Source organism: Morchella sextelata (genome assembly GCF_020137385.1).
Source record: "Morchella sextelata strain SCLS chromosome Unknown scls_7, whole genome shotgun sequence".
Taxonomy (NCBI): domain Eukaryota; kingdom Fungi; phylum Ascomycota; class Pezizomycetes; order Pezizales; family Morchellaceae; genus Morchella; species Morchella sextelata.
In genome coordinates this window covers 703,023-724,027 of record NW_025408622.1, presented here as the reverse complement: position 1 = coordinate 724,027, position 21,005 = coordinate 703,023, and the positions used below count along the sequence as shown (strand labels likewise).

The following is a 21,005-nucleotide window of genomic DNA, read 5'->3' as shown; positions in this document are numbered from 1 at the left end:
GAGTAAAATTTGTTAGCCTCAACTACAGCCGACCTATCCTCCAACCACTTCCCCTCCAGTCTCACTTGGTAGTCACGGTACAACGCGAGCTCCAAACGTGTGAACGCACACTTGTGCATTAACAACCAACATCAACAAAAAAAAAGTCAACAATAACATCCACCCCCATCATAACAATAAAAATCAAGACGCACGCATTAACAATCGGCCATAATGGCTTATTTTGACGAGACAGATTATCCGTCTGGCCCTGTCATGGCCGACCCTGATAACGACCGACTTCGGTTGGGACGTGAGCTCGCGCGTGACTTCCAGTCAAATTCGTTCTCTTCTTCGTCTTCTCATGGTATTGGTCGTCACAACAACGATGACAGCGGCACGCTCGATTCGTTCGACATTTCAAACGACGCGCAAGGGATGTCCACTCGCAAAATCGACATGCTTCAACAAACACCAACAATAAACACCCAACTGCTGAACCAATTTCCCGACTTTTCGATGGCTGGAAATGATATAACTGAAGACACCATGGAGGTTGGACGTGGAGCTAACAGAAACAATAATAATAATAAGGCTGGATTAGATGATAGCCTTCGGTCAATCGACTTTTCATCCCACCATCCCTTCTCGATCGGTGAAAGTACTCGAAAGTCCGGGGGGAAACTTTTCTCCAATTTACCCGCCGAGCGAAAAAATAACTCCGGAAGTGCGCACTCAGATGAGCTTCGAGGCTCAATTCAAACCGCTGGTAATAAGGGCAAAGAGGTGGAGGCGCGAACAGGCGCGGCCTCGAATGGGCAGAGATTAGGAAGCATGATTAACTTTGACCTGTCTCAGCTGGAGGTTTCGACACCGCAAAACAATAGACGGACGAAGACAAGTGGAGTAAAGGTTGGAGATTTTGTATCCAGCAGCAGCGGCGGCTCACAATCGCGCTTCCCCGGTATCCAACGAACCCTCGAACGCGACGCTGAAGGATCCGGTTCCGATGCCGGCAGCATTAAACGTCGAGGCGGCTTCGGAAATACACGTTTCGGAGGTTCCCCCAAGCCCCGACAAACTAAGGCAACTACGAAGGAGAAAGGTGTCGCCCGTATCCCGGAAACAAATGGAAATGATCTCACAGACGATCTTCCTGCAATGATTGCTAAGAGTCGAAAACAACCAGCAGCGAAAGTCCCCCAGAACTTCAAGTCTACAGATGCGTTCTTGCACGAGCTTGGCCTGGAAGGTAACACAACATCCACAGATGTGAAAAGTAAGCTTCAACAGCTCAAGGGCTATAATCCGGGCAAAAGAGACAACATAACTGCGGGAATTACACAGCAATCTTTCATGCTTCCGGAAATGTCGGACTTGTCAGAGCTTATCTCTGGTTATCCTGGAGACGCAACTAGAATGTCAATGAAGAGGGGCCCGTTCGGCAATACCAAGGACCATAGGGCTATTGACTCTATTCCAATACCCCACGATGAGCGTGCAATCTTAATGGCGATGAGACTTCTCCAGGAGAAAGTCGCAAAGTTGGAAGAGTCTAAGGCAGAGGCTGAACATCGTTGCATGAGACTCGAGACTGAGCTTCGAAGGAGCGAGACACGCACTCAAATGGAACGACAGAAGTCAAGGACAGTTGGGGAGAATCTTGAGCGAAAGCGCAGCGGCGATAGCGCTTTTGGTGGTAGTGATGATGGTGATTCGCAGGAGAGAATGAGGGAGAAAGCCAAATTAGAGCTTCAAATGGAGAAACTCAGTATGTTCAATTGGTTTACTTCCACTTCTTAAGTAGATACTAACGTTCCTTCGCTGTAGAACTTGAAAGCGCAGTCAATAGCCTCCACACACAGGTTGATAGGTCTACTCGAGACCTCGAGACCGCCAAAATTGCACTGAAGCACATGCAGGAGGAGCGCAACCACGCTGTCAATTCTGTGGCAATGGCAATCGCTAATAACGAAGACCTCAAAAACACCATAATAGAGCTCCAGACTGAAATTGGGAGACTACGCCAAGAAATTCTTGAGCAAAGTAAGCTGCTCGGGCTGGAACGTGAGGAATGGAAAGAGCGAGAAGACCGTCTGAGACGAAAAACCAAGGCAGCCAAGGAGGCTGCAATGAATGCAGAGGATGTGATGAATGAGGCCGCAAAGCGCGATGCGATCACCGCTGCCGCAGCAGAGAAGGCAGAGAGGGAAGCCGCAAAGGCAGAAAGGAAGGAGCAGCGCGCCAGGGAGAAGGAGGCAGTAAGGGAGGCCGAAAGGGAGCAAGAACGACTTGCAATGGAGTCACATGCAAGAAGGCAGAAAGAAGCAGATGACAAGAGGGAACAGGAACGGGTTGTTGAGCAGCAAAAGAAACTCGACAACTTGATTAAACAGCAGCTCAGGGAACTTCGCCCAGATATTCCTTTCGAGGCATTAAGAGTCAACCAGGCATTAGTAGAATCTAACAGGTTGCTGGGTAAAGAACGGCCATTTGCTCTGCCCAAAAGATCAAGGAATGGGACTATCGACAAAGCAGAAGATAGGGGCGTACTTGGTGGTGTAACCGTGGAGGGGGTCGTTGAGAAAGGGAAGAATCTTGAAAAAATGGTTGCTGCAGATGATACTGCTATGTCTATTTCTGTAAGTTCATCCATGCTCAGATCTCCCGAATACTTCAAATGCAACTAACACATGAGTAAACTAGCCCGAGGATATTAGAAGAATAGCAAAGAATATCAACGAAGAGAGGAGAAAAAGAAAGGCAGCCGCCGCCGCCGCCAATGCCGCCGTTCTCGAGGTCACAGCGGCGGAGGATGCCCGATCCAAGGAGCAAAAACGGCCGAAGTCTAGGACATCTACCAAGAAGCCAATCGTGACAAAAGTTTTGCATCAAACTGAATCTGGCGAGCCCTCTGGGCCTGGCAAAGCACCAAAGGTAGTCAGGATAGAACGATTTAGTAAGGGTAAAGAGGTCGAGAAACCAATGGTTTCCCCAATTATCCCGCCACACCCAGAGCCTTCCAAGGTGTCTTTATCTGATCCCGTATCCCAGGCGAAAGCACAGATACCGGCCAAGAAAACAAGACTCATCAAGAAAGTGGTTTACTATTATGATGAGGATTTGACAATGAATGTCCCAGTGGAAGAGGAGGTTGAGGAGGAGTACGAGGATGAAGGTGTCCTGGCTGAAGAAATGGCAAAGCAAAACATGGAGGGAAATGAGTCGACATCTGAGTTTGAAGAAGGTTTGATCAAAAATCATGTTGTGCCTCCTCCAATCCCAGAGAAGATCCCGCTTGATGCTCCAGAGACACCTGCCGAAGACGTCACTATTCTCCCGGAACGTGTTCAGAAAGTCGTCAACCGTCTGGCTGCCCACGACCCAGACCAATGCACTGTTTGCCATCGTGAGAATAGACTTCGAACTAAAGAAGAAGAACAACGGAATGCAAACCCACTTGCTGATATCGACAACTCCATAGCCATCCCCGCTCCTGTACTTGAGCTTGCTTCAAAGAAAAAGGTGGCTATTAAAGTCCATGATGGATATGAAGAAGAGCCAACTCCAAGACCTTCGCAGGCTCCTCGAAGACAACTTTCAAAAGTTGTTAGGCAGCTACAAGATGAGTTCTCTCATCTCAAACTGTAAGACCTTTCCCACCTTTCCCTCTATTGCCGTGATACTAAAATACCTCACCTCACAGGAACTACCAAGAAAAGGCGGATGAATTTATGAATCTCGACCCCACCATCGGCAAGAAGCGTAGAAAGATGCTTACCAACGAGATGAATGAGCTTGTTGCCGACATGGACTACAAATGCGACCAAATCTACGCCCTCTACGATGTCAATGAAGAGTTTGTCAGAGGATCCGATTACGATGAGGAAGAGGACCTTCGAGTCGGCAATGATGACGAGCGTGAATCCGACCGTGGCAGAGCCGAAACGGATGACGAGGACGAGTACGATATGACAGGGTTCACAATTCCTGAGATGTCAGCAATCGAAGATTCTAGTGAAGCCAGCGATGATGAAGAGGAGGGGGCTCGCCGATAAGAAAAAGGCATGAAAAGAAATGGCATTTGTCGCGTATGCGTGTTGAATATTACTAGGAGTTGTATTGTTATTGTTTTGAGGCACTCGGTTTTGGGTTTCTGGAGTTGTTTATGAGCCTTCTTCAATTCTCGTTTTTCATTTCTCTCTTTGTATTTTTAAACCCCTTATGTCAGTGTTCCTGTTTTTTGACATGCATATTACTTGCATAGTTCCAACAGTCATTGGTGCAATTTCTTTTGTCTTTCTTTAATGCCAACTAACGAGAAACTATCATGAAGTTGGTCGGTGGGTCTTGTCATTATTATTATTCTTTCTATCCCTTAATCATTCTTGGGTGTAGATTAAACGGTCATGCTCTTCTTGGATTCTTGTAAATAGTGGGCTTGAGTCATAAATTTTGATCAGAAAGAAGTTTGGATGAAGTGCAGAGAGCTAGAGTTAACTGAGGAATTCTATCGTGATAGTTTGCGATGTGCAAGACGGGAGAACTGTCCGGAGCCCCTTTGTTCTTGGAGACACGCGGGGGTGGATTGCTCTCAACAATGCAGTCTTACCATTTAGTAAGTAAAATTCCCAAACGCAAACACAGGCGTACATTAAAGTTATCTATATAGCTCACTTGCATTAAAGATATCCCCCTTTCATGCTAAATCTTGAGGTCAAATGTCCACGGCAAGTTCACGTTCGCAGTATTTTATTATTGATTCAAGGTACAGTCACTACCAAGAAGTCTTCGTGATGGCGCACACCACGCCCACCAAAAAAAGGTACAAAGTGACACACCAAAACACAAATATCTTTGAATAACTTCACAACCACAAGAGATATTAAAATTCTGTTTGAGATGAGAGCAGGTATAGCCCTCAAGAGGCTCTACGTTTAAGCAAAAATTAACGGCTGCTATTGGTGTCGAGTTATTTAAATTTTGGTGTATTGCCTTTAGGATTGGGTGCACCTTACGTAGATAGTCACTTTGGACATGGTATAGGTTCACAATCACAGAATCTATTACTTTTGATTAGATAGAAAGTCTCTTGGATACTATATCTGCTCCTGTACCAAACATAATTTTAATATCTTTTGTGGTTGTGAAGTTATTCAAAGATATTTGTGTTTTGGTGTGTCACTTTGTACCCTTTTTTTGGTGGGCGTGGTGTGCGCCATCACGAAGACTTCTTGGTGGTGACTGTAGGTACATACGTATCTAGCCCGAGTGATTTCGTATGATGATGATCTACCCAGATAGACTGAAAAAACGGCATTCTTCTCTTACAGAATCAAAGCAAATCAAACGACTCGTTATTTGGCGTGCATAACCTGCTGAAAAAACATTCCAGTGAGTTTGCATAGCCGATTACATATCTTGAAGTTCGGGATTGTCTTTCGTGGCGTTCCTCGCATTGATCAGTTGCTGGCTAGATGCTGAGTCAGCACACATATCTGTCACTTGGCAGCAACGCGTTGACCAAACTTCGCATCCCACTCCCTTTGACATGAGCTAAAGATAACACGCGTTTTGAAATTCCCCGCCTTTACCGCCAGTTAAGAAATCACAAGATGGAGCCCGGGTGGAGTATGCCTCTAACTCTCTATCCCTTCCCCCATCTCTCCTCCTGCTAACCCAGAACCCAGGGGAAAGAAGAAATCTGGAGCGACTAATGAGACAAAGAGGAGCTGGGTAAGTTTTTTGGTTCAGGAACGACCTTTGGCCCGCCTCTCAACAAGTCGCAGCGGAATAATTCTAATGATTTACGAATAGACGTCCAGTTCTATCCGACGGCTTTGTAATACGGCCCGTCGGGGGTGTCTCCACTGCCTCGGTGGGAGAGGCAGTACCCCCTCCCGCACCCCCGAAGGCCACTTCACCATCAACAAGACAAGTCCCGCCGCGGCGGACAAGCCCTCGGACAAACCCACCATTATTGGACCCAGCCGGAGCAGCTCGCGAAGTAATACGCCCTTCCCCACTCCACGAAGAAGCTTCTGTTCCCCTCGATAAGCCAAATGTAACGGGAAAGTCACCGCCCCGCGGTAGAACACCGGTATCATCTGATGCGCCGGCGCTACCAATTATTACCACTACTCGGACATCAGCTGTGGCAGCAGTCACGCCAATTGCACGCGGGAAGAGAACCAGACAACCAAGTCCTGATAAATTCCTTACCACTCCCGAGGCCGATGGGATTACACAGCGGCGCCTCAATGCAGCTGCGGAGAGGCGGCAGGAGAGGCTTGCTATGAGGCAGAGGGGTGCTGGGTGAGTTTCCTCTGGTACTTAACAGGACTAAAGTGTGTGTTTGTACTGACCGGAAATAGAACGCGTAAAGTCGCAGATATCGGATTCACAATCCAGCCACTGCAGCCAGTTGCAAAAATCCCGGCTGTCAGGGAGAAGGAAAGCGTCGAGGCCGAAAAAGAATTGGTCGAAGAGGCAGAGGTACAGGTGCAGAAACAAGTGTTGATGGAAATTGACGGATTAGGGGACTCGACATATGAAGGGGGAGAAGCTGATGCGGAAGAGGAAGAGGAAGATAAACAGAATGAGGCGGGAGAGGAAACAGAATCAGAGGACGAACAACAGAAGCTAATGGAAGATCAAACAATTGAAATGGACATTGAAGAGCCGACACAAGAAGCGGATGAATCAATGATCCAGCAGATAGTACCAGGAGATGATGAGAAGTCTCGAAATGACGCTCTTGTAGTCCCTGTAATAAGTCCGGGGAGCCGAAATAAACGGAGGAAGGTCATTCTAGAAGATGAGGATCAACCTGGGCAAATCGAAGACGAACTCCAGCCATTCCAAAACATGGCGCACGATCCAGCTGAAAAGGCGGGGAAAGAAACACCTTCGGAAACAGGGGCAAAACGGAAAAGACAGCTTATTGGTAAGAAACCAGCACCTCCTCGAATCCCTATCGACGAGGAAGACGAGGAGGAGGAGGAGGAGGAAGAAGAAGAAGAAGAGGGGGAGGCAAATAGGCTGAGTCAGGGGCAGCAGCTTGAGCCCAGCGACCTATCCGACTCTGGTGGGGAAGCCGATTCAGATGTAGAATCTCTTTCCAAATCCCGCAAGAACTCCTCTACCCAGCCACAGAAACAGCCCAAACCGAAGCAATCCAAGCCCCGCCCACCCCGGGAAGAGGGCGAAACCCAAACGTACCCAGTTATCGTTCACCGCCTATCAAAGTCAGCCTCGTATGCGCTACCCCCCGGGTCCAATCGTGGTGGCGTAAACCCCGTCGATGTGATCAACCAGGTGGCTGGAGAAATTCTAGACAAATACTGGGAAAAGTACGCCAAAAGCAACCTCGAGAAAATGACTATTGCTGCGTTCAAAGAGGAGTTCAGTTGCAGACTTCTTGAAGTCACCGATGAGCTCGAGAGGTGTATTAGTCTTACTATGAGAGTGAGGCAGGCACAGAAGAGAAAAGCACAGCTGGTGGCCGAATTGTTGGAAACTAAGAGGCAGAGGGGTAAAGTTGCGGTGAAGATGGATGATGTGAGGAAGGCGCATGAGATGGCCGTTAAGAGTGCTGAGGTATGTCAAAAAGTCCCTTTCCTACGAAATATATATTTAGCTAACTCGCGGGTAGACTCAAAACCATATCTCGCAAACCTTCGCAGATGTAACCCACACCATCGAACGAGGAAAGGCACGAGAACCGGATGAACTAGAAGAAGGGATGGAGGGCCTAGAAGCCATGATCAGAACAGTTGCAGCCGCAGTGACGGGTGGTGGAAGCGAAGGGACGGGGACATTGGCAACAGTGGTGGAGTTTAATAGGTTCTTGGAGAGGGCCGAGGCCGTGTTAAGAGAGAGGAGATATTAGTCAGTCAAAGTTGTAAATTTATTTCCTTAGGAGTTTGGCTGGGTGGTGTTATGGCGTGCATGATTATATATTTGTATTTTTATCAGCCGAAGTAATTACAAGACTTGTGGTTCTGAGCGGGGGTTGTTTGATAACGGGTAAGGGGGGATTATATATCTATATAGATGTGTATTATAATATAACCCAGGCTTATAGTGTTACCAAGGAAATCCATAGCTATGTGTGTGCGTGTTTGAGCGATATAAATTCCAAATGGAAGAACGCTCAACAATTAAAACGGTGCACGAGTGATACATCATGATCCAACTGATTACGCTAAATACATTTTCAGTAGGTTTTGACTGATAGAAAGTTGGTACGCCCTTCGTCCCACAGTATAGGAGATGTACCCTTTTGGTGGGATGTCTACACATCTGCCTTATAGTATGTTTCAACTCAATTCCTTTGGATCAGCGCACTCTTTTTATCAAGGTGGCGGTTAGTGAACAAGAACCGTTATAAACGGGGGGATGAATTCATCACTACTTGGCCATAAACGTAACTCTGAGAACTATAATGATTACTGGCCTATTTTTCTTCGGATGGAATTAAACAGAGTTTGTCATCCTCGTGTTCGAACGTTCTACATGCCTCTCCGGGACCTACGTACCACTAAAATACAAACACATGTAACCCAGACATGAAATCCCTAACCCTCACCTGACAATAACCCCATAGCTGTACTGTCTCTAGCTATACACAGTAAAAAACATCCAGCAATCCGGTCCAGGTATCCTCCCCCAGAGATCTTCTACTTATAGTCATCAGCCCACTAGTGTTTGAGACAATGCATTTATATATTCCACCCGATAGGCGGAATCCTCCAGTTCACAAACTGAACGAATTGAACAGCCGGTTCAGTGAGTTTCTTCCATTTGGTTCATCTAGTCAGAAACAGCACACAAAGTTTGAACGGGCTGACCTATTTAGGAAATTTATGGCGTTGTCCCGTTCAGAAACAGCATCCTTACAGTTTCCAGTAAGATTAATCAGGAGGTGGATCTCTCGTGGCTTTAACTTTTGAAAGATTCTTAGCAGCGAACAAGGACCAAGAAACCCACCTCTACCACTGCTGTGTTATATTAGCCGTCGATTCACCTTCAACACCGGATAATATGGTTGGATAAGCATGAGTCCAGACTCGAACAAGCAGTCAACTGGTCATTTTCTTCCAACACTGGGGAACACTATAACTAGTATTCAAATATTAACTATACAAAACAAAACAAACCAACTAAACCCTGCAGATACCCTCACGATCCCATCTTTCCGCACCTACACACGGGTAGCACATAAAGACATCCTGTGGGTCCCACTCTCTCTTCACCGCCCCTAACCTCTCATAGTTATCCCCCCAGAATATCTTCTGCCAGTCTTCATCGTTTGGATCCGCCTCATTCAGATATGCGCCCATATCCGGCTCCAACGCCTTCACCATCTTCATCTCCACGTTCGTGATGTTCTTTGTAATAGCCTCCTGCGCCGCCACTGGTGTGTCGTCATACCATCCCCGATAGAACGTCAGATGCATGATCGCCCGGCGCCATGCTGGGTTGATCGCGCTGTCGATGTGTGCATTCTGTGCAACCTTTCCACCGGCCACCTGGTGCCCCGTGAATTCTGAGCCCTGGTTCGGTGCGAGCGCGCGCAGCACGTGCACGAGCTGCTCGGGCCCGGTATCCGAGTCCATAAAGGTGCGGGAGATGAGACGGGAGCCGAGGACGGCGTTGTAGCCGGCGAGCTCGGTGCCGGTGAGGCGGGCGTACATGAATGTTGCTGCGCTAGGAAGGAGGAGGGCCTGGAACACAGTTTCAGAGGTGTTGGATTTGTGGGCTGAGACAAGAGGTGCGTATATGGCGCTCACTGCTGATGTGTTTGTCTGATTGAGGAAGAAGTTTGTCAACTTGAAATTTGGCTGTGGGGGGTTGTTGAACATGAAATGATAGCCGGAACCACCGGCATCACTAATGGCGGGGATGTAGTTGTAGAAGTCTGTTAGGAAGTTGTAGTACTCATCGGCGGGTGCGGTAAAATTATACAGCGCTATGACCATGGGGACGTCTGGAAATGTCCGGAGCGTGACACTGGTTACGACACCGAATGTACCGCCGCCGCCGCCTCGGAGGGCCCAGTAGAGATCGGTGTTCTGGTATTCGTTCGCAATGACATGAGACCCCTGCGAGAAACGAAATTGTCAGTAAGAAGTAATAAAAACCTACTAAACGATCATTGTCCTAAGGGTATTGAGAAAAACCGGTAAAGTAATCATTGACATGGGATTTCAGTGGTTAGTGCAACTTACATCCGCAACAACAACGTTAAACTCCAACGCATTATCACTACCCATTCCCTGCCACGGCCCAAATGCCGAGTGTCCGCCGCCCTGGATATACCCACCCGCGGCACCTACGGTACTCGCAAACCCAGCAACAAAGGTCCGGTTACCTTCCATGGCCGCTTTGTACAGCTCTCGCAACTGCACTCCTGCGCCAATTGTCACCGCTGACTCGCCCTTCTTTTCGAGGCTACACCCTGCAGGTCGGAAATCATCAGTAAGTTTAATACTCTTCATAGCATGCGTCCAGATTTGCAACGACCCCTTCGCGGCTGATCGCCCCAGGAAATCATGCCCGGTATTCTTGATCGACAGCCGCAAGTTGTGCGTACGCGCAAAGTTAACACCCGTCTGGATATCCTCGGGGGTGGTGGCAGCAATGGAGTAGACTGGTACGCGGCCTTGTCCGCATGTGCTGTTGCGCGGGTTGGTGATGTAACATGTTTCGTTGCGGGTTACCTCCCAGTTGACTCCGACCATGCCGCCTATATATATTCTCAATTATCACACTCAATTGCACTTGTGGGACTATTAGTATAGCATACCAGGCCTATCACCGCGCCAACTTGAGGAGCTCCAGTTTGTTGTGGCATCGGCGCAGGCGGCTGCGTCGTATGTGGGGTCGTGACAAACGGAACCGACGGGGTGGACGGCAAGGAGTTTACCAGAGACGGTGTGGTTTAGAGCGGTCCATTCAGAGGAAGTGGGCCAGCATGGGGAAGATGGAAGACAGCGGCATTGAGGGCTTGAGGTGGTGGCTATTGCTGCCTGCAATAGGAGCGTAGAAGTTATGAGGGTTTCGAAGATGAGGCGCATCGTAAAATATTTCATAACTAGATTAACCTGTATAGCAGCACTCGGACGGTACTAACTACTGAGATTCACTGACTTCTCAACTTCGTTCCTGTCGACATGCTGATATTTATACTCATGAGCACTTGCTCTAGTCTTGTATAGACGTAAAAGTTCAGCTGAGAATACATGGTCTAGGTATGTCTTCTAATCGACCAATGGAGACATGAAGTCCGGAAATCATTAGTACTGTTGGCTCAATCCAGTACCTAAACTCGCGGCTGAGAATCAGGCAAGAGAGGAAATAGCACCGATCTTCAAGTGCAACCCGAGGAGAGCCGTGCATTGATCTGAGACAATTAACAACAGGAAAGACAGGGTAGCTACTCTGCATGGGCCATGAAGATCACGGCGATATGGTATCGTGGGATTGAGAAGTGACGTACCTTGTCTAAGACGGGCACAGAGCTAATACAGCGAGAGGTAGAATTATTGTAGAAACAGGGGTCTAAAAACAGGGTTTAGGTGGCTGACTCGGCCAATAGAACTCTTCCCATGCTTCTACAATAATTTTACCTCACGCTGTAGGAGGGGGGGTATACGTATTGAGGCATTGTTGAAGATATAGAGTAGCTACGGCTCCTCTAATTGAAGACCAAACATGTTTATATATCACCCCAGATATTTCCCAAAGGTTGTGTTCGCATCAAGTGCATACGTATGTGTCGTTGTGTTGCCTAAAACATGTATGTAGGTAGGTAGGTATCACAACCAACAGGTACCTAGACCATGTAGGTATATTTATGCCGTAGCTACTGGGGTACCTGAGCCCTCACTCTCCAGTGTGAGTCTCCACGCACTCTGTTGTAGCTCCCACAGAAGCAAAATATCAAACCACCCAATACGAAGCGCAGTAGACACCATTACCCGCTCCGCCAACCAGTTCCACCCATGGCCACCTTCACCACCCCCATCTATCCCCTTCGGCACCACCATCGAGTTAAGCTTAACCAAACCTCGGTTCCGTACCAAACCGAAGCCCCGTACCGTAACTACTTACCGGTACGAGCCCCGGTCGCTCCGGCTACGTTGCACGAAGACACAGGTTGCGCTGTTCTGTCGAATCAGCTATAGATAGCAACCTCCCGATGGACTAGTCCTGCATATGCACAAAAAGCAAAATAGGTTTCTGTTCCTGAAAAACCTTTCCTTGCTGTCATTCGTTTGTTTTTCCCTTCTCTTGAGATTCTCTGGGGCAGATACCTGGGTGGGGATCAGCCTTGTAAGTGCGGAGATCTCGATGGAAGAGTTTTCCGCGGTTTGTAATTTGGGCGGGTTGGAAAGTGGTGATGTATAGGATGATGGTGATCAGGACATAAAACAAAGAGGCGTGGTTCTAACACGAGCCCGGAGTAAAGTCGGCTATGTAATTCGTCACGGTGCTACAATAGTAGGCACTTACGTACGTCCTTCCAGTGGTTCGGAGAGCTTTGTATACAAGAATGATCATTTCCAGAGCGGGAATGATACGAGGTCAGAAATTACGTTTAATCATAGTTCATCACTCGAGAATTGACAACAGGAGTGGATGTTGCAAATGCAGGCTTGGCAGACTTGACAAAATCCGATACTTGAATCCCAGCTTTTTGAAGCCAGAAGCCCCGACACATCACTCTCCGACCCGCCGAAAGCTACGCGGGATAAAAAGTTTTGGATTGAAACCAAAATGCCTCCAAATGAAATTTTTGAACTACTGAGGACCCTCGATAAAAACGCAGATCATACAGTGTTTAATGCAGGATATCGAATACTGTGTAGCATCAAGAACGTTCTCTATACCATCCGGCAATAAGGAAAGCAGCCTCGAGAGCTTGCTTGTTATTGAGTCTAGGATCGCAATAAGTAGTATAGTTCAAAGAGAGATCTTCATCCGTGAGACCCTCAGAGCCCCCAACACACTCGGTAACGGCGTCCTAAATTTTGGGGAAAGGTTTCATGAGTATACAACTTTGATGTAACAAGAATGTATGGGTTCGGTCTTACTCCGGTCAATTCAAGATGTACACCACCAAGGTGAGTACCATGTTCCTTATGGATGGCATGGGCTGCAGAAAGCTCTGCCATGATAGATGAGAATTGGCGAGTCTTCACCCCGACAGCCGACGAACGGGTGTTTCTGGTAGCATGTTAGTATGAGGGCCGGAAAGGTCAGAATATCATATAGTCAAAGAAATTAATACCCATGCATGGGATCGCATTGCCTAAGAGAATTAGCAAACCGTTGTTTGGTTGTGACATAAAGGGTACTGACCAAATAACGACATGTCCTGACCCCTGAATACCCTTGATATGCCCTGGTAATAGATCGTGGATCTTATCCTTCCCATATCTAGTTATCAAAGTCACTTTGCCAATCTCCTTGTTAGGGTTGACAATGTCAAGCAAAGCAACCAGCTCATCATTTTTCATTGTAGGGCCGACCTTGATACCGATGGGATTCTCGATACCGCGGAAATACTCAACATGAGAACCATCAAGTTGTCTAGTGCGATCTCCAATCCAGATGAAATGAGCGGATGTATTGAACCATTTATTCTTCCCATCCACAGGATCCTTGAGGGATCTAGTCAAGCTCTGTTCATACTCAAGGTGGAGTCCTTCGTGTGAGGTATACAAATCAACGGTTCCGAGAGTATGTGCTCTGTCTGCTCCGATAGTGGTCATAAAACGTATAGTCTCAGTGATTGAGTCTACGATTTTCTGATACAGCTGCTTGGTCTGGTCATTTTGAACATGGTTAAGGGTCCATTCAAAAGGACGGTGCAAATCAGCGAAGCCAGAAGCCAATTGGGCGCGGACGTAGTTCAAAGTAGCCGCAGAATGAAAATAAGCGCTTTCATAGTAAGTAGGGAATTTTAAAGAATTGATCGTGATTTAAGAACTTACGTTACTAGGCGCTCTGGATTAGGAGTCCTATCCGCTGGGTCAAACCCGTTAATATTATCACCACGGAAAGATGGTATCTCTTTCCCATCAACTACCTCGGTCATGCTAGATCTCGGCCTTTCCAGGCCATCAGAGGCTGTCGGTGATAAGAAACAGATGATAGTAACCTACTTGGCGAACTGGCCAGCCATTCTGGCGATGCGTACCACAGGAATATTACCACCTAAGAGGATAAGAATCTTTGCGCATTTTCGCAAGGTAGCAGACATACCCCATATCAATACCAAACTCATCTGAAGGAGAAGTTTAATCTTAGAATCGATTGGTCCCTAGACAGTGTCAGGCAATTGTAATATATATATATGAAGCGAACTGGGAGGGGCGCCCATACATCCGAGCAATAATCAAATAATTCGGCGCAATCGCCTGCGAATGAAATTAGCAACTGGTAGTTTCAGATTTACTGCATCAAGAGATTACCTCCTTGCAAAAGGAACGCTTTGCCAAGAGCAACTTCTTTCAACGAATTACGTAGTTTCACGATCTAAATTTTTTCAATTAGTTTATTGCGATACCGTTGAGCGGCTCCAATTTACCTCCGATGGTGTCACAAGTGGAGGTAAAGATTCCAGCTTTTGAAGGGCTTTCTCGACAGCTTTTTGGTTGTCATAGATAACATTCTGCTTCATTGGCTTTGACTGCCAGGCTAATAGACAAAGAAGAACGATGATTAGTATCACGTAAGGGTTTCTGGTAACCTGGGCCAAGGGTCCAACTCACAGGATGGACTCCAAACATTGCTGTCATTTGCAACTATACTACTAATGCTGGCGTCGATATTGGACGATCTCAGAGCAGCTGCGCTTCTGGCAGCCTGGCTAAGAGGCAGTTCGACAGGGGGACTGGTCATCTTGCTATCTTAAAAGTGATCTAAGACCTGTAGTTGATCGGGATGGCGTTTGTGTGGAATGGACAAGAGGTGGGGTGCGGTTGGTAGTTTCATGCAGGTCCCCGCTGCCAATCTGGCTAGAATACAAACATCGTAGTGGGCTGCAACCCCGCTACCAGATGTGGAAATTCTCAACATCATCAGAGTTGAGAACAAGAATATCGCAAATTCGTCCCATATACAATACAGGACATCGCAAATCCCCCACGAAAACTCTGCACAATGGCCGAACCCGAAGAACGCGTCGTTCCCTCCAATGCCGAAGATGCAGCCCGCTTCAAGGCTATGGAGTCCATGGAAAGTACAAGTGACGATGCTGCAGTCAACAATGAGTCGGCCGAGGCCCTCGGAAAGGCCATGCAAGATCTCAGCGTTACAAAAGCCAATACCGCAAAGCCGGCTCCTGTCGCTTCAACGAAAGTAAATGCTGCAGATGTGGCTCTTATTGTGGAGGAGATGGAGGTAAAATCTACAATACTACAATTCCGACAGCTTCTGTCAACTTTACTCATTTCTTCCTCCTACAGGTGACGAAGGCAAGGGCAACAGATGCTTTAAGATCCTGTGAAGGAAACGTTGTGGAGGCTCTGCGCACATTTGTCTACGCGAAATAAAATTTCACAGGTACAATTTAATAACCATCCATGTGACAGACAAATGCCCTCTGACTAATCCATAGATACAGACTTGTTCGTTCAAATGGATATATAACATCTGTACTCTTCAGCCGACCTAAAATAAATGGCCACTCATTTAATAGTTATGCAAACATCATAAACATTTTATCGCTTGAACGATTGACTTCATAGCATCATCACCAACATCATTCCCCCTCAGAATCCAAGCCAAATCACTTTGCAAACCTAAAGGAATGTAAGTACCAGCACGGGCTGAATCCAAACTATCCTTCAAACGCGAAGTATGTTCAAAGGTCCTCGCAGCCTCTTCTGCTCTGTCAATGATGCGCTTATTGATACCACACATGGCTGCGCAATGCTGAGTAGGGGAACAAAGTCAGTAAATTGGGTGCATAGTCGAGAACACAATCAACTTACCATTCCAAAAGAACCTTCAGCAACACCCTTCTCCAATTTGTATAAGAAAGTAATATTCCTATTTTCTTCATCCACGTGGATTTGCATACGCCTGGCCTCGATCTCGGGATGATGTGAAAACTCCGACGCCAGTGAATGATAATGAGTTGCAAAGTACCCAATGCAGCCCATATGAGTTGCGACGTGATGAAGTACGGCCTGTGCAACAGCAACACCATCATATGAGGATGTACCACGTCCGAGTTCATCAAGAATGACTAGGGAACGCGGTGTAGCTTCCGAAAGTATTTTCTTCGTCTCTGCCAGTTCAACGAAGAACGTACTTTGAGCTGCAAAAATATTGTCATTTGCCCCGAGGCGACTCATGATACGATCCACAGGCGTAAGCCTTGCGGATTTACAAGGAACATAACATCCAATTTGGGCCATTATAACACCGACACACGTCTGCAGCAGATTATTAGTTGTGACATATTCTTCAAAGGGAGATTGACGTACCATTCTGAGGACTGTGGATTTTCCAGCTGCGTTTGCTCCGGTCAGGAGGGTTATATTAGGATTTTCTCCTCCTAATTGTATATCGTTGGGGATGAAATCCGTGACACTGAGCACATTAGTTGGCTTATACTCAAATTCGGCATGAGACCATACCTAGAAACCATAGTAGGATGACGAAGTTCTTCAAAGTCCAGAACACTTCGCTTTGTATCAACAAAAATAGGCCTGCAGCTTAAGTCGCCAAGATCGGCAGACGACCTGGCGAGGCTGATCAGACAATCCAAATGGGCAATAACCTTCACAGCACTGAGCCATTTTGAATAATCTACGTCAAATCTTGCGAAGAAGCGGGCTGCAACACCTTCAACGATTTGTGCATGGGTTTCCTGCGCCTCTCGGAGAGATCTCACAAGCTTTCTAGTTTCGGGGAAATAGAAGCGCTTGATTTTTTGGGTTGCGGACATTTGATCCCAATTCTTAGGAACACTTTTCCAATGTTTTGAGGGTACTTCGACGAGGTAGATTTCTTTGCCAATATCCGCAAATTTGAGCTCCTTGCACCTAAAGGACTGTCAGAGTTTTCATTTACTTTGGACGCTATAACTTTACTTACTTCAGTTTAACACTGTACTCTTTCAATACCGCATGAAGCTCGCCAATGATACCCTCAACAGTGTCCTGAGACTCATCAAAATCGAGCTCTACGCCTCTTTCAGGCACTAGAACACCCGCAGACCTAACTTTCTCGCGGTCAAAGGCAGCTTCCCAAGGTTGCAAACATTCCTTCAAATCAGGCATGCTAGAAATCAACTTTCCAATCAATCCTTCCCCTTCACCATGTGCCTGAATGTCTTCCATAGCGTCACGGATTTGTTCAAACCCTTCAAGAACACGAAGGAAATCAATAGCTTTGCAGGTTCCAGCATGAATCCTAGATATCAGGCGCTCAAGATCATTGATCTTACTTAATTGTGAGACAAAGGCATCCCGAAACCCAGTGTCCGCATTCAGGGCATCAACGGCATCAAGTCTTGCATTTATCTTATCGGCATCAGCAAGCGGATGGCAAAGCCACTGTTTAAACATCCGTTTCCCAAACGGCGTTATACATCTATTCAGCAATGAAAATAGGGTTCCTTGAGAACCTCCGTCATAAGAATTCGCAAAAATCTTAATTCAATAAGCCACTGACTAAGACTATAGGAGGGGGTGAAAGCATATTTTATCTTACTTCAAGATTCAAGAGCGTTTGTCCATCTAAGACTAATGATGTTGCCTTCCTAATGGGATCGTACCACCGGAAGTTACCAATACTGATGAGTTCTTGGTCAATGTGAAGCTACAAATAAGTGTTAGTATGATCTGGCTAAGATGAAAACATTGATCATACTTTTTGTAGATAGCACAAAAGAGCACCAAATGCAGACATCACAAGCTCCTTGTCTTTGGAATCACGAAGTGCTTCGGGCCATTTGTCCGTCTCATCGTCTGATTCGTTGGGGAAGTAATTCTTACTCATAACTTCACGGATCGCTGCTTCTGCCTCTAGGAATTCCTGGTTTGGTTTGAGTTTATTCCAAATGGTTGTTAAAGGGGTGTTGCTCTTCAGAATTGTAAGAGCTGGAGTAGAGATAAGACCCTGACCAGAATGTCAGCTAGTTTATTGGTAGCGTGAATGTACATATCTTACCTTTTCAAGGATCAACTCTCTTGGCCGAATTTGTGCAATCAATGTTTCAAACTTGGTAAGTTCTAGATCATCCGAGAATTCTGACATCGAGAATTCACCAGTTGAAGTATCAACGAAGCAAATGCCGAAGCAGGGTTTTCCATCTTCAACGGATTCCTACCCCAGGATCAGAATCATTAGACGTAGCGACTTCAGCAGCAAAGAACAAAAGTCCGACTCACCTTTATTGCGGCGCAATAAGTAGCCATATCATCCTGTAGCATCGATTCATCTACTAGAGTTCCTCCAGTCAAAATGCAACCTAGCTCGCGCTTGATGATTTTTTCTTCTTTTCCAGGTTTAGATCCTTTCTCGCGCATCTCTTTACCCAAGGCAGTCTCTTTCTGGTCAATGCGTGCAACTTTGTAGCCCTTCGCGATAAATTGTGAAGCCCACATATCAAATGAGGTTACTGGAACTCCAACCATTGTCATATTGACGCGTTCAGTCATCTTCAAATCAAACTCCTGATGCCCTATGGTAGCATCGTCTTCAAACAATTCAAAAAACTTCCCCTTCATAAAAAACACAACTGTGTCATAGAGATTGCGCTTTATCTCCCAATACTGCTTCTCGAATGGGGAAAACTTGGCCCACGCATAATCTGGTATGAAGAGAGTTCTGGGGTCATATTCCGGGTCACCGGCTGAACCTATGTCAACACAACTCCCAGACCCTTGATGATCCGAATGTGGATGACCTACGTTTATTCCTATCGGCATCCCTCACATCAACCAACCATTCGTAACGCACTTCTTTCCCCTCTTTCTTTGACGTTGTTGGATTATTTGGGTTCTTTGGAGTGTTCGGTTGAGGGAAAGGCTTGGCGGGGGTAGAATTGCCATTTGTTGGCCGGAATGCAAACTTCGATGTGCTTGCAAGCTTCTTGGGAGTTGGCTCTGCTGATGGCTGCTGCCTCTTCTTTAGACCCCGGGGTTGAGGTAAATCTAAATCGCTTTCTACACAACCCAGTCAATGAGCTTGAGCAATTGAGCCAAGGTGCCGTGGGTAGGTTATACCGTCATCGTCGACCACAAAATTGTCCTCCTCATAATCATCCTTAATAGCTCGTCGAGCTCGTTTGGTATCTAGGTCGATTAGAAAAGATCTCCGCGGAAAAAATCGGGTTTTGTACTTCTGACTGGAGGCTTTTCCTCTTCCTCCTCCTCCTGATCACTCAATTCTTTATCGCTATCGAGTTTCCAAGCAGCCTAATAATATATGTAAATTCCGAGTAAGGTCAACAATATTGCAGGTGTAAAGACATACAACTTTTGCAGTTGGGCTTGAAGGTTGGTAGTCAAAAGCAACTATATGTATCGTTGATAGTGAGCGGCGTAATTCTGAATTTTCTTTAGATAAAGCTTGCCTTTTCGCTTCCTAGTAGTAGTCTCTTCGCCACTGGGTGAAGGACCCTTCGTAGGAGAAATTGCCATTGGAGTAACATCTTCCTCTATAGTCATTTCAACATCATTTCCAATTGATGATTGAGCTTCTTTTTTCGGGCTGGACGAGTCTGCTTTTGGAGTAAAAAATGATAACAGGGTACGCTGCTGTTTGCCAGAAGAGGGTGGGGCTTTTTTTGCTGTATCTCCTTTTTTAGGTGTCTTGCGTTCTGTGTTGGCCTTCCGCATTTTTGCAATTTTTTGCAATTTTTGCAATTGAGTATGTGGGAGTGTAAATGGTAGGGATGTTGTAGTACGATCTGTTGTTTTGTCCCTGTCCAGTACGGCGGGTCTGGAAGTAGTACTGTCGCGTCGCGTGGTGGCACACCCGTTACCTTAAAGTGAAATTACATAACCCGCGACAGTATATGCGCCAAGCCTCGCGAATCAGAAGCGAGACTTAGCTTATCGATATCAAGGGTTCTAGCAGGGCAAACCATCGAAAGGAGAGAGACCCGGACCTAATCATAAAGAATCACTCAGTGTGCGTCTAAATCACAAGGGATCACTCATCGTCCCTATGGAGTTATAACAACAAATTCAACACCCACTACCGTATCTATAATACCTGTATTTAACATGTCAGTTGGGTTCCTACCTGCTCCAGTTGATCACTTGGATTATATAATTATCCCATAGTAGGATGAAAGTTGTCAAACTTGCGACCTGGACCGTGCACCATTTAATAAGGGAATTGTCTTGCTTTTTACGGAATAGAGCCAATCATGAATTTCCAACAATTACCACACTAGGCTAGTGATAGCTGGAAAAGGGAGGTCGCAAGTTTGACAAGTTTCATCCTACTATGGGATAGACTACATACATAAAGTATACAGCCTAATAAGAGATAATCTACTAGGCTTCAGTTGTCATGTTGCAATTGTGCTACAATGGATAAAAGAATCGAAGAATCCCATATTTTCCCGACTAAGAGACCGCCCCTCGCTTAGTTATATTTCCCCGCTTGAATACCTAATTGAATTAGTGCACGCGCAAGAAGTACCAACATATATTCCGCTGGTACACAACGTCCCCACTTGACCTCGCGAACCTAACCTTTGCATGCCTGGTCGAATAATTTTGAAAGAATTGCTTCCATTTTCGTAAGTCTTATTACCAGTGTTCATTATTCATCCGTTCCACCCGCAGAACTCGAACGTCAAGGGTATAAATCCCGGCGGTTAGATACCTATCGTCAAACACTAGCCTCAGCCTAGATCTACTGGTATTGCTGTATAGGGGATCTCTTCTATAGCATATAAGCAGACCTTTTCGATCCACTTAATAAGTAAGTGTGTATGGTAACGTACATCCAAACACGAACGGCGAACAGAGGACGAACAAAGC

At 46.4% G+C, this 21,005-nt stretch overlaps 6 protein-coding genes across 6 annotated transcripts; 3 read left to right on the top strand and 3 right to left on the bottom strand.

Moving 5' to 3' along the window:
* Window positions 1–213: 213 nt before the first annotated feature.
* On the top strand, window positions 214–4,037 carry H6S33_011877 (uncharacterized protein; the record flags this gene model as incomplete). Its single annotated transcript, XM_044843226.1, has 4 exons — window positions 214–1,750; window positions 1,810–2,621; window positions 2,686–3,626; window positions 3,686–4,037. The coding sequence occupies 4 exons, from the start codon at window positions 214–216 to the stop codon at window positions 4,035–4,037; spliced, it is 3,642 nt and encodes a 1,213-aa protein (XP_044695545.1).
* Window positions 4,038–5,594: 1,557 nt separating this feature from the next.
* Window positions 5,595–7,870, top strand: H6S33_011876 (uncharacterized protein; the record flags this gene model as incomplete). Its single annotated transcript, XM_044843225.1, has 5 exons — window positions 5,595–5,610; window positions 5,670–5,715; window positions 5,797–6,294; window positions 6,354–7,578; window positions 7,634–7,870. The coding sequence occupies 5 exons, from the start codon at window positions 5,595–5,597 to the stop codon at window positions 7,868–7,870; spliced, it is 2,022 nt and encodes a 673-aa protein (XP_044695544.1).
* Window positions 7,871–9,143: 1,273 nt separating this feature from the next.
* H6S33_011875 (uncharacterized protein) lies at window positions 9,144–11,060 on the bottom strand (the record flags this gene model as incomplete). Its single annotated transcript, XM_044843224.1, has 3 exons — window positions 9,144–10,085; window positions 10,212–10,729; window positions 10,790–11,060. 3 exons carry the CDS (start codon window positions 11,058–11,060, stop codon window positions 9,144–9,146), a joined length of 1,731 nt encoding a protein of 576 aa, XP_044695543.1.
* A 1,796-nt stretch (window positions 11,061–12,856) lies between these two features.
* H6S33_011874 (uncharacterized protein) lies at window positions 12,857–14,892 on the bottom strand (the record flags this gene model as incomplete). The annotated part of the gene is made up of 10 exons (XM_044843223.1): window positions 12,857–13,009; window positions 13,080–13,212; window positions 13,277–13,297; window positions 13,348–13,929; window positions 13,983–14,099; window positions 14,154–14,311; window positions 14,374–14,408; window positions 14,463–14,526; window positions 14,579–14,688; window positions 14,763–14,892. The coding sequence occupies 10 exons, from the start codon at window positions 14,890–14,892 to the stop codon at window positions 12,857–12,859; spliced, it is 1,503 nt and encodes a 500-aa protein (XP_044695542.1).
* A 261-nt stretch (window positions 14,893–15,153) lies between these two features.
* On the top strand, window positions 15,154–15,545 carry H6S33_011873 (uncharacterized protein; the record flags this gene model as incomplete). The annotated part of the gene is made up of 2 exons (XM_044843222.1): window positions 15,154–15,393; window positions 15,459–15,545. 2 exons carry the CDS (start codon window positions 15,154–15,156, stop codon window positions 15,543–15,545), a joined length of 327 nt encoding a protein of 108 aa, XP_044695541.1.
* Window positions 15,546–15,702: 157 nt separating this feature from the next.
* On the bottom strand, window positions 15,703–19,847 carry H6S33_011872 (uncharacterized protein; the record flags this gene model as incomplete). Its single annotated transcript, XM_044843221.1, has 14 exons — window positions 15,703–15,927; window positions 15,987–16,433; window positions 16,485–16,590; window positions 16,638–17,045; window positions 17,098–17,654; window positions 17,716–17,823; window positions 17,875–18,123; window positions 18,175–18,330; window positions 18,396–18,859; window positions 18,918–19,172; window positions 19,233–19,301; window positions 19,349–19,424; window positions 19,483–19,523; window positions 19,583–19,847. 14 exons carry the CDS (start codon window positions 19,845–19,847, stop codon window positions 15,703–15,705), a joined length of 3,426 nt encoding a protein of 1,141 aa, XP_044695540.1.
* Between the last annotated feature and the right edge of the window lie 1,158 nt (window positions 19,848–21,005).